Source organism: Rattus rattus, chromosome 3, assembly GCF_011064425.1.
Source record: "Rattus rattus isolate New Zealand chromosome 3, Rrattus_CSIRO_v1, whole genome shotgun sequence".
NCBI classification, from domain to species: domain Eukaryota; kingdom Metazoa; phylum Chordata; class Mammalia; order Rodentia; family Muridae; genus Rattus; species Rattus rattus.
In genome coordinates, this window is record NC_046156.1 from 99,696,932 (window position 1) to 99,709,635 (window position 12,704).

The window sequence follows — 12,704 nt, forward strand, 5'->3', positions numbered from 1 at the left end:
TGTTCTTACAAATATATGGACATTTAATAAAAATCCAACAAACAAACAAAAAACAGTACTTTCTAATTACACATCCATACCTGCATTGTTGGGCGTAAGAGAATATGCCTACTTTGGTAACCAGGAGACTTCATATTACTGGACTGCCTATAGTCACGGATTTCTGCTATCACACATCCACAGTGAAAAATATTAACCTGTTTTAAGTAAAAAAGATGTTCAGGTAAATGCCATTTTTCAAATAATATACAAGCTTTCAAATAATAAATGGGCTCATCAAAATAAAGAAGCATGTAGTGAATGGTTCATATTCTTTAAACTCTATAGCTTCATTAAGTATCTTTAGTGGCTATTTCATTATATAAATTGCTGAAGAGGATTATTTATTCATGTCTATGTTCATCACTGTAAAAAGCAACTTAAAACTGTCAACCAAAGACTGACGTTGCATCTACTGGCATCCAGGATGACTCTGGCGGCCCTGTATAGGGGAGGTTACAGCAGTTCCGGGGACTGAGCGTCTTCTGAAGCTCACTGGCTCACCGTTTCACTCCGCTAGCATCGTAATCGGCATGTAGTTTGTCACTGTTACACACTGTCAAGCAACTAGGCCAGGGTTTCAGCCTCTAGATAAAACACATCACTATTTGCTTTCCTAAAATGTCTAGACTTTTAGAGTGCACTAATGAGAGGGAGCCAGGCACAAACCTAAGTCTCAACTATGTTGTACTGCAAGTTTAAGAAGCCTTAGCACTCTTTGCTACAACCCCACCAGCCACCCGTCACATATGTTCAGGTACTTTACACCATTACAGCTATTTGTGCTCAAATACAAATGATAATACCATAGTAGCCATTACCTTTAATCAACCAGACCCAAATCTAGGAGTTACAATTAGCTTCCTTATGTGCATGCTTTCTTTAAAGCACTACTATTTATGTTCAGGATCTACTAATCACAATCTTAACAATGACTATTTAAAATGTTACATTAAGTCAACACTGTACCTTTTAGCACTCTGCTATTAACAACTGCGTGATTAGTACACCAATACCTGCACCTGCCTAGCTATTCTAATCACTACTGCCCTTAGAGCTCTATGCAGCTCATAATCTCCTCCCTGAGGCCAACCACTAGCTATTTTCTAGCTGAGTTAATGAGAACAACCCTCTTTTAATCAATTCAGTTAAACATCTGGCTATTGGCAGCATCTTCATCCATCCAACAAATATCCCCTAACAACCACACCTGTGTAGCTGTTCTCCCTGTAATTATAATTTTATATTTACTTTACTTATCAAATGAAATGAAGCTGACCATGGCCTTGAACTTCTGATTCTCCCCAATGCTGGGATGAAAGGCATGTACCACTATACCTGTATACTGACCTTTCCTTAGACTATCAGAGTCGAACAGCAAAGCGACTATTAATGCCATGCCAAGAGATTAGGGTCTGGGCAGAATCACTAAGAAGTCCTGGACAGGTGAGCAAAGAGTATGATAAAAAGATCACAGACAAGCTTTGGAGTGGTTCTGAAGTGAGAAGGAGAACTCTAAATCAACAGCTGAAAAATCAGTGAGGTCAGTAGAGGTTTCAAGTTGAGAACACAGCTGTCTGCATTATGGTTGTAAGCCACAGAGAAGGGAAACATTTAGCAAAGAAATGGGGAGCAGGCCTTAGGAATAGGATTCACCCATGGTAATGGGAAAGCAAAGAAAAAGTGTGGAGAAAGATGCAAGAATGCTGGTCAACCAGTGCCAGGATAGGATGGAAGTCAGGTCAAGGCAGCAAGAAGAGCAGGGCAAGTGAGTCAGCTCCAGGTTACTTCTTAAAGAACCTTGTTTCTGATGCACAAGCAAGCCTCATAAACAGGGAAAACAGATTCATAATTTCTGGGGTGATTTAGTACAGCATCCTGAGTGAGGTAACTCAGACCCAAAAGGACATGCATGGTATGTTCTCACTAGTAAGTGAATATTAGCCACCCGCCCTTTCCAAAAAAAAAAAAAAAAAGTACAGAATACCCAAGGTACAGACCACAGAACTCCAAAGGTCAACAAGCTTAAGGGCCCAATCGAGGATGCCTCAGTTCCACTTGGAAGGGAGAAGAGAGCAACCAAAATGAGGAAGAGAGGGAGGGAGAGGGAAGGGAAAGGTGATTGGGGGAGGGGGGAGGAATTATCTGGTATTGGGTGGGGTAAAAGGACTGAAGCCCTGAAGGCCAGCAGATGGAAAATAGGTGACCTTAGGGGGGTGACCCCTAGATGAAATGACCTACAGTGGGGAGAGGGAACCTGTTGAGCCCACCTCCAGCAGAAAAACAGGGCATCAAGTGAGGGATGGGGTTGCTATCCCACAGCCAAAACTCTGACCCATAATTCTTCCTGTCTGAAAGAAATGCAGGGATGGAAATGGAGAAGAGCCTGAGGAAAAGGAGGCCCAGTGACAGTCCCAAAGTGGGATCAATGTCAAGGGAGGCCCCAAGACCTGACATCATTACTGAGGCTATGGGGCGCTCACGGAAAGGGTTGCCCTCCAAAAGACCCAAGAAGCAGCTGAAAGAGTCAGATGCAGATATGTGCACCCAACCAATGAACAGAAGCTGCTGACCCCTCTGGCTGAATTAAAGAAAAGCTGGAGGAAGCTGAGGAGGAGGGTGACCCTGTAGGAGGATCAGCAGTCTCAATTAGCCTGGACCCCTGAGATTTCTCAGACACTGGATCACCAACCAGGCAGCATACACCAGCTGAGATGAGGCCTCCAACACATATACAGCAGAGGACTCCTGGATCTGGGTTCAGTCAGAGAAGATGCACCTAACCCTCAAGAGACTGGAGGCCCTGGAGGTCTGGTGGGGTTGGGGGTGGGGGCATCCTCGTGGAGACTGGGGGGAGGAGGGGTGGGGGAGGAGGTATAGGATGTGGAACAGTTGGAGGGTGGACCAGAAGGGGAATAAAATCTGAAGTGTAAAAGTAAAAAATAAACAATAAATAAATAATAAAGAAGTACTAAAACTGCACATGGCAGTGTAGCAAACAAGTACCACACAACAAACATTTTAATAGTACTGCTCAGCACCTTCCGATGTCTTAAACAGTACTGAGAACGCTAGTGCGTGTGGCAGCTCAGTCCACAGTGGTAGTAGTCAAGGGGCTGAAGCAAGAACATCACCAGTTCTAAGTCAGCCAGGCTACAAATAAGTTCATGTCTCACAAAACAAAACCACACACAAAGCATATGTACCTACTAACACCTAACACACATATGATATATATCATACAAAACATTTTCTCGGGAGATTGGGTATAGTTTAGTTGTAAACTGATAGCCTAACATATATGAGGCCTTAGTTCACTACCCAGTGACACAAAAGAAGGAATTAAAAAAAGACATTTCATTTTTGCATATGAGCGTGTGTGTGTGTGTGTGTGTGTGTGTGTGTGTGTGCCCATGTGCCCGCCCACGCGTGTGTGCATGCATGCCTGTCTGTATGTGTGTATATATTAGAAATGGAGTTTTGCTATGTTGCCCAGGCTGGCCTCACACTTCCTTAAGCTGCTCCTGTCTCAGCCGTCTAAGAAGCTGTGGTGGCAATGCTACTATACACAGGCTATGTTTAAAACAGAATTTTGTCTTGTTTTCTCACCTGTGATTTTTCAAGGAGATCAACCAAAATAGGAGGTAATTCTTCTGCATCTAAGTATTCAAGCAACTCCCCTTCTTCATAAGGCAATCGGATGGTCTCAGAATCTCAATTTTAAAACAAAGTTTATAAAAACCAGCTCACAAAAAAGTTAGGATTGTAATGTAAATCACTTTTAAAAATAGAATACACTAGTCTAAAGAGATGGCTCAGTAGTTAAGAGCACTTGCCATTCTTGCAGAGGACCTGGGTTCTGTACCTAGTACCCACATGACAGCTCATAAGTGACTGTAATTGTCACCTCTGGGGGTACCTGCATTCTTGTGTACACCCATACAAGCACATATATACACAGACACATAATTAAAAATAATAAAAATAAATCTTAAAAACACATTCAAAGGCTAATAAGTCTTATAAGGCAATCACATTGCAGTGCTGAGACCTTATTTAGTATCTAGCATTTTAAACAGGAACAGGAAAGTGAATGTCTTCTCTTCCTGCCTCTCCACACTCAGTTAGGATTACAGGTCAGGGACATCACATGGGTTTACACGATGCCATGGACTAAAACCCCAAGCTCTGTGCATGCCAGGCAACTATCCAACTGAGCTATATTCTTATCCCATAATAAAAATCCTCACAAGTTCCTTGTAGTGCTCACATTATTAAATTCTGAGATGCCTCTTTAAATGAAATCTAAGAATATTTATGTTTTACTGCTCTTCACATCCACAGTGTTAGAAATCTTTTTAGAAAGATTTTAGTTTCAATGTTTACTGTTTTTTGATGGCTCAATAAAAATTACTTAAAAGGCAATGAATGCTTTACAAGATTTTATACTCAGTATATAAAATGCAGCTAAAATACCTTAAAATATAGATAGCAATAAAGGAAATAGTTGCTAAAAATCACCTGTTCTGGGGTTGGGGATTTAGCTCAGTGGTAGAGCGCTTGCCTAGGAAGCGCAAGGCCCTGGGTTCGGTCCCCAGCTCCGAAAAAAAAGAACCAAAAAAAAAAAAAAAAATCATCTGTTTTATTAACTATAAAGACATAATCAGACTGGCAAGATGGTTTGGTGGATAAAGCGCTTAGAGCGCAGCTTGAACACCTGAGTTCTCTCAGGAACACCTGGATCCTACTACACAAGTGCCACGGTCCTCCCTTCCTCCTCCAACTAAAAAAATAAAATATAAAAGGAGACAGGGTGAAGAGATGGCTCCGGAGTTAAGAGCTCAGGCTGCTCTTATAGAGGACCTGGGTTCAATTCCCAGCACCAACATGGTGGCTCAAAATCATCTGTAAGTTTGTTTCAGTGTATTCAACCTCTTCTTCTGGACCCTGAAGGTACCAGGCATGCATGTGGAGCACAGATATATATGCAGGCAAAATATCCATTCACATAAAACAAAAAAAAAAAAAAAATCAATCTAAAGTTTTAAAGATACAATAATTTTCAAATTCAAGTTCAGGAAGACTAATCTACACACTACAACAATGTCAAACATTCTAGCAAAAGTCAAGAGGAGAAAAACTATAGAATGAGAATTTGTCTTTTAATCAGGATAAACTCTGATTAAAGGTCAACTTTTAATTTTTTAGAAGCTAACTTTGAAAAGCAGAGGTATTCTGTGGCAAGCATACTTCAGAAGGTCTTACCTGATCCATTTTTTCCCCTCAGCATCAGGGAATACCCTTCATTTCCCGGGTAAAGATTGACCACTAAACATGACAATGTCTCTTGCATAACAAGCTTCTCTAACAAGTTTACATTTCTTCTTAATTTCTGCTTTAAAGAGAAATGAAGTTCATGAAAACAGTATATACCTGTCAGTTACCCTACCACACTACATACAATCCCGAATACCTGGGAACTGCTACAATTCACAGGACAGTAATGTCACTAGCATGCATTAGGCAAAATAACTCACACCATAAACTTCCTATTCGTGAATAATCTGCACCTGTCAAAGAGGCCAAGGAAAAGGTCGAGTTCCAGGCCAGCCCGGATCTCATTACACAGCAATGACCAGCTTTTAGACCAGTGGTCCTCAATCTGTGAATCACAACCCCTCTGGGGTCTAATAACCCTTCACAGGGGTCGCCTGGTGACCATCTGAAAACTTACATTATGATTCAGTTATGAAGTAAATTACAGTCATGAAGTATCAAAGCAAGTCATTTTATAGCTGGGGTTCAACATAGGAAACCGTAGAGAAGGGCTGCAGCGCTGGAAGGTTGAGAAGCAGTGCTCTAATGAACATCAACAACAAGCGTGGCAGCTAGTGTCTATAAGCCCAGCACATACTTGAAGGCCAGCTGGGGTCTCAAAGGAGACAGAAACAAGAGGAAGAAAGGAAAAAGAGAGAGAAAAAAAATGCAACCTATGAAAGAAGAGTGGGGAGCCTCTTTAATTGCACAGTGATAAAGCCAAATTTCTTAACAGCTCATGACCCACTTAGATGTGAGGCTGTTCAGAAGTCAAATCAGCTGAAATGCTGAGCCTGAAAAGAGCTAACCGGTGAAGGACAATAGTTTAGAGTTGTCTATAAATTCATCCATTTATAGTATTTTTAAATATTATACCACATGTTCCACATGTTTTATTCACGTATGGTATAACTTAAGAAACACCTGAGTTTTTTAACATATATCTAGAAACATGCACACAAATCAAAATTCACAATTTTATAATATGTGGTTTTGTATGAAACCAACTTAAAGATTAAACTCATTTCATCTATTTTAGGAAAAACATGAGATAGTACTTTTTAGTATTTAAGAACACAAATCTGTCTTGAGTATCTGATATTAAATGTCTACCTTTAAACTCATTACTGTGTGTCAGGTGGGGCACACCCACGCCACAGGCTGCATGTGGATTCCAGAGAACAATCTGTGGAAGTCAGTTCTCTCCTTCCACCCTGCAGATCCTGGGAATCCTCTCAGGTTTCATAGCAAGTACCTCTATCTGCTGACCTATCTCACTGGCCCCAAGAACCATGCATTTCTGATCATTACCAGAACAGAATAAAAACACTATGCATCTGAAAATGAAGGGGGTGTACTTTAATGAATCTCAAAACAAAACAGAAAACCAGAAAGTAATTGTAGCAACAACAAAAAACCTATTGGCTGGGAATGACTTCCTTAAACGGGCAGATAGCATCTTTGGCTCCAGGGCCCAGTGATTGCTCAGTTCTGCCTCTGTATCTTAAAAGCAGGTCGACAATCATGCATCATGCTGGGTTTGCGGACTCCATTAGATTCTTTAGGATACCTCCCTCTTAGTTCTAGTTTCTAAAATTATAGCTGTAGAAATTATGCAAATTGTTATGAGTTTAGAGATACATACAAATTTTGTACAAACTTTAAAAACTCGTATGCTTTAACCTTGCCAATTTGTTAGGGAATACTTGAATAAAACTTATGGAAAGTATGCTATAATAGTTACTTATAACTTTAAGGTTTTTTTTTTTTCTCTAAGATAGAGATTTTAAAAATCAGACAGTATTGGAATGCTAATTGTTTTTCTTTTGGGGGAGGGTTGGCTAATTGTTTAAATGTCATTCATTTAATTGTGAACTGCTCAATGTCTGTGTTTAAGTCCATACACATTTTTTTTTTCCTTAAAGCTGTGTGTGGAGGTACACACAATCCCAATACTCTGGAGGCTATCTGAGTTCTATGCCAGCACAGTTAAGCCCACACCTCAAACAAACCACACATAAGAAAACCTTTCCTTAATAAATTGCAATTTTGTTTTAAAAAAAGTCAATTTCTATTGATTATAGATACCTTTATGCTGAATAAAAATGAATTAAACTGGCCACAAGTTTATTCTATGATAAAATTCATTTTTATTAGCACATTTGAACCCTTCCCATATTAGCGGCCAAATCTCAAGAAATGGGTTACTGAGATCCTAGCACAAGCTGCAAAGCCAGGTCTCAAAGGATGTCAACAGGAGCACCGTGGCTTTCTGATGGCCTATTACTTAGTGCACACTGCTCTTGACCACTCAGATTAGCTAGGGAATGGAGCTGCTCAGCTAGAGAACTGACCGCAGTCTGGCTGAACGAGACAGTCAACATGAACATATAAATCACTAGCTGCTTCAAACCATGTTCTAAAAACCTCCTCCATTCCACCACAACTCCAAAGCCCAGGACTATAAGGAATTTATATTTACCTTAACCTCGGGCTCTTTTTCACATTCTTCAACATATAAGTCATAAAGTTTTTGAAATATAGACTTTCTAGAAAAAAAAAGCAATCAATATTCAACATGAAGATTTTGTTGGCTTTTCATTATTTTGACTATTTTAATTCTATAGCCAAACCTTGTAAGATAAGACCATAATTAATATAGTACATTACCCTGTATATATTATAAGACATTGACTTCAATGTTTCTACATCAACATGTCTGTTAATTTCTGTACAATGCCAATTCAACATGGTGTTACATTGCCCAGCTCAATTTAAGAATTCATAATGCGGTCTGAGCATCTCTGGACCATTTAAAATGCTTTAGATCTGCACTGTTTTGGACTTCTTTAGTTTCTGAACATTGAGACTGTAGTGTAGGGTCACATCTACAGAAGGACATGTACGACAATCTTACATACCACTTTTTACTGTGCAGCATTCTAACTGTGATCTGTCACATAGGTTAGACATGAAAATATCCATTGGTGACATTCCATCACGATTCCTAAGCTCCATGTTATAGAGTATCTTACGTTTCCATATGAGGGATGCTCAATCTGTCTATACAGAGAATCTGAAATGTCTGCAGAAGTGGCAGTTATCTTCCTCACTGACTAGGCGTTACTGATTCAGCGGTCATACCTTCCACTAGACAGGCATTTCCTTTTCGGAGGCCTCTGCTGAGCGCTTTCGACGATATACTGAAACAGAGAAGGGGTCACAGAGCGTGTGCTCAGCTTTCCTATGAGTAAGTGTAGGCAAGCTTGCCGCATCTGCAGCAGCACAGGCCCATTCAGTCACCTGGGCTCTGACAAGCCTCAACTCACACCTCTACACAAGCCATAAACAAGTGAGACTGAGATCCCACCAAGACTCAACCCAGTATTTTAGTACCATAAAATGCAATTCCACAGGACAAATATATCCTAATAGTTTTATAGCTAAATTTATTTTAAAATTGCACATCTGCATGCAATGACCCATATTTTAAAGTATTTTAGAAAAACTCATCAGAATAGAAAAACAACTTTAGAAATTCTACAGTCTTGTTTAAAATACTAGGTTCTCTTGCAGGTTATCAAAATGTCCTATTATGGAATTCCTGTCAGTTACAAACATCACATTTTAACATTTAATCAGTCGGGTCCTACCTCTGCACGATCCAAAGCTTGTTCCAGAGCTTGCTGCTGTAAAATACAAGTATCACATTTGGCAATATTATTTTCAGAAAAAAAAAAAAAAATACTTGACACTCTTCATTAAGTGCTTGTTTCATTTTCTGAAACAAAGGCAATACTTCTATCCTCCAATGCATTACTAAGATTTATTTTTTTTTAAATGACTGGGCACTTGATCATAAGTTTCTAAGAAATGTTAAAATGGCATCTACAGTCAGGATCTGGGAGTTTGATAGGCTTCTAGCAAGCATTCCTTACTCCCTTTAAGCACTTCGGTCTATCATGTAATATGTACACATAAAAGGTAAGAATTCCACAGTGACAATTTCCATTACTTCTAACGAAGTAGAAATAAAGAGGCAAGCCCTCCAGAGCACAGATGATGCATGTCTTCTAACCCTGTCTCCAACCCCACTGCCACCAGCCCTGAACTTCAGGAATAGCATGTTCTTTGGGCTCCGTTCCAGGTATTTCTGCACTAAAGTATGTGAGGGGAGCTGTGTGTGGGGAGGTGTGTGTGTGTGTGGGGTGGGTGTGGGAGGTGTGTTGGGGGAGGGTGTGTGTGTGTGGGGGGGGGGGGAGTACAGACAGGGTTTGGAGATGCTGTAGCCTATGCTGGCTGCAGCTCTCTAGCCCAAGCTGGCCTTCAACACACAGGGATCCTTTGACCTGAGTGTCCCAAGTACTGGAATTACATCTGTGTCAAAGTAAATCTGCCTACATTTATTAATTTTAAAGCATGTAAATGGAGGAGTTTGGGGAAATAGTTCAGTCCAAGTACCTGCCACACGACCATGAATAACAGAGTTTAATCTTCAAAATACACAGAAAAAAGCTAGACAGGGTGGCACAAGCAGGGATCTCAGTGACGGAGAAGTACACCTCAGGAGCCAACCTGGCCTACTCAGCCAGCTCTAGACCTAAGGGACTGTCTCAAAATAAAAGGCGGACAGAGCCAGAGGGAGGGCACTGACATAATCATTTCTTTACAAACTTATAGACCTACATGTATAGAACAAGCATACACAAAACAGATGTAAGAGGAAACTTAAAATATGAGAAGTCCTCCCCAAATAATCTGTACTTATATCAACCTCCTAGCCAAAGACTCAGGGAAAAAAAAAAAAAGACAAAGCAGAATTAACTTGTAAAACATGGAGGAGCTGTGTAATTTGAGTCAGATTATTTTCTAGGGAAAATTTTGACATCGTTACTAAGTTATCTGTGTGTTTCTATCCACTATTGTTTTTATGGAGCTAAAGGAAGAGAAGAGTATAAGATACACATTTTAACATGCTAATTTCACAGCTTACCATTGTGGCATAAGATAAGGACCCAGAAAGAAGACAAAACTTTAGACGTGCTGTGGAAGTGGGGTGGAAATCATGACTTCTTAAATCCTGCAGAAAACCAACAAACAAATAGGAACTGTTAGCATGCAACTGCAAAACGTGTCATTATCAGGGAAAGCACTCAAGGCATATACATTCTAGCTTATCTTTAAAACAACCTTCTACAAGAGAGTGTATTAGAGCCACCTATACACAGATGAAAACCAGCTCTTACAGAGCAGGCCAAAACCATCTGAGAATTCCAATCATTACCTCCCATGGCCCAAAAGTGACACAACACTGAGAAAACACTGGCTTCTAAAACGTGTTTTCTAGCATCAATACGGGACTGTCTTCCCTGCAGATTCTACAACCTGCCCACCAGCTTTGACAGCTATGTAGGGCCACTTTGAAATTCAGTTTTTAGTCACACTGATGGCAAAACCAGAAACCCTCTATTTCCCACCAAGTGTCCCAGGCTACGCTTCCCAGATTGCTCTAGTCCTTTTCCTCAAGAAAAGGAGTAACACCTTTAAAAAAAAAACCTTTTCTATAATGCAGGGGTTCTCATCCTGGCTTAAAAACAAAGTAACCTACCCAGCTTTAAGTTGAATGCCCATGTCCCATTCTCTGGGTTCTGGTCAAAGTCTAGAATAGAATAGGGGTCCAGAAATAAGGAACACCACAGTGGAAGGCCACTGTTCCCTTTCCGCCTACCAGAGATGATACACTCTGCTCTGAAGACACTAAAAGTTCTCTTACTACAGCTTTCACCTATCAATTTGTACTCACTACCACAGAAACTACACAACTCCGGTAACGTACAAATTCTGGTGACAGAAAACCAGATTTCCTATGCAAAACTCTTTCAAAGGGAAGGACCCCCCAAAGCTTAAGCCAGTACAGGCTAAAAAATATTCCCTGGTAGTATTAGTCTTTTAAAAGCCAAAATGTATCTTTTTAAGAATGACATTATTTCTGTCTTTGAATTACTAGAGGATAAGCAGAATTTAGGTGAATTTTTTTTTGACCATTAAACATAAATAACAAGACTTACAAATCCAATGTAGTAACTCAAATTACAGTTACTTTTTAGAAGGGAGGGGTATTTTAAAACTATTTCGTTGCACAAAAGAACGAACACACGTGTTATCTCTTATATTCTGTTTGTATATGTAATTGATGAGAACTGAGAACCCATGTGAAACTATTATAAACATCATCGACATCTCTATTTTACCGAGAACTCAATGCAAGCGACTCACCCAATATCACAGTCCTATTTAGGCATTTGTCCCTTCCCAATTTGTAACCTGAGGTTCTATTATTCTAACCTTCAGCCTAATCAAACCCGCATCCATGGTTCCTCTTTTTCTTTCCTTAAGCAAAGCATCACGAACTGACTTGAAGAGAGCACTCACGTATTTTTTCTTAATTTTAATGTTAAGTTTATATCAATCATAGTACTCTGTACTCAATCCCTAAGTCTGTACATATCGCTTTTGCACTTGGGCGTCTTAACTAGGGACTCGGATGGCGATAAAAGATGGCTCCCAGGGTAGACATCAGCTACTCTGATTTCTCTGATGAACTTGGGTCTCAATTGCAGACTTTTTTTTTTTTAAACCCAGGCTTTACCCTCAGAACGCCAACTCCACAGAGAAGCAACCGGCTTTATTCAATAGTCACACAGGACTCCGGCCTGAAGAAGCATTCTGCCAACCCCGCAGGGAGTTTCCAGAAATACCTGTAACGGAGCCCAAAGGACAAGTTATTACTAAAAGTGCAGGCGAACCGGGACACGAAGTGCTGAGGGTCGTTCGCGCAGAATGGCCGCCGATGGGCCCCGCCCAAGACCCGGAACTTGGAGAAGCAGATGGACCTCTTCCCGTCACTTCAGATCCGGGCTGCCCCAGGACACTTGACCTACAACCCCTAGCCGGCCCGCCCACCCACCAAAGTCACCTACCACCTTCAGCCTCAGAACTCAACTAAGGGCTGCTGTAACGCCCACCCACACCTCCAACCGCCACTTCCGGCGGCTGCTCTTCCGATTGGCGCGTTGCTAGTGGAAGGGGCGGGTGTTGAGGCCGTGCAAGGCCCGACACAACGCTCACTTACAGCTCCAACAGCGAGTTCCGGCCGCCGCAGTTCTGATTGGCGGACTGGGCGGGACCGTGGGCGTGGTTAGAGGTGGGGCGGTGATTGGAAGTTTTGAAAGGAGATAGTAGCTTAACTGGAGGGCGGGACCATACCCGCTTTCCAGGGTCTTAGAGTAGCTTCAGGAGTAGGCACAACGCTGGAGCAAGCTGTCCGGCGGGTTTGCGCGGCTTGGGAG

At 41.1% G+C, this 12,704-nt stretch overlaps 1 protein-coding gene across 15 annotated transcripts in view; it reads right to left on the reverse strand.

The window, feature by feature from the left end:
* The window catches only part of Supt20h (SPT20 homolog, SAGA complex component), a 33,154-nt gene extending 20,744 nt beyond the window's left edge, over positions 1-12,410 (reverse strand). For 7 of the 15 annotated variants that reach the window (XM_032898409.1, XM_032898407.1, XM_032898404.1 and 4 more), the window contains exons 1-9: positions 12,336-12,410; positions 12,005-12,113; positions 10,349-10,435; positions 9,009-9,044; positions 8,500-8,558; positions 7,838-7,904; positions 5,305-5,434; positions 3,649-3,752; positions 81-197 (exon numbers count right to left, since the gene is read on the reverse strand). In XM_032898409.1, coding sequence (XP_032754300.1) covers positions 81-197; positions 3,649-3,752; positions 5,305-5,434; positions 7,838-7,904; positions 8,500-8,558; positions 9,009-9,044; positions 10,349-10,351 — 516 coding nt within the window. In that variant the 5' untranslated portion in view covers positions 10,352-10,435; positions 12,005-12,113; positions 12,336-12,410. Of the gene's footprint in view, positions 1-80; positions 198-3,648; positions 3,753-5,304; positions 5,435-7,837; positions 7,905-8,499; positions 8,559-9,008; positions 9,045-10,348; positions 10,436-10,963; positions 11,015-12,004; positions 12,269-12,335 lie in introns of those variants that run through there. The other 8 variants (XM_032898413.1, XM_032898412.1, XM_032898411.1 and 5 more) reach the window with 5 other exon arrangements.
* Between the last annotated feature and the right edge of the window lie 294 nt (positions 12,411-12,704).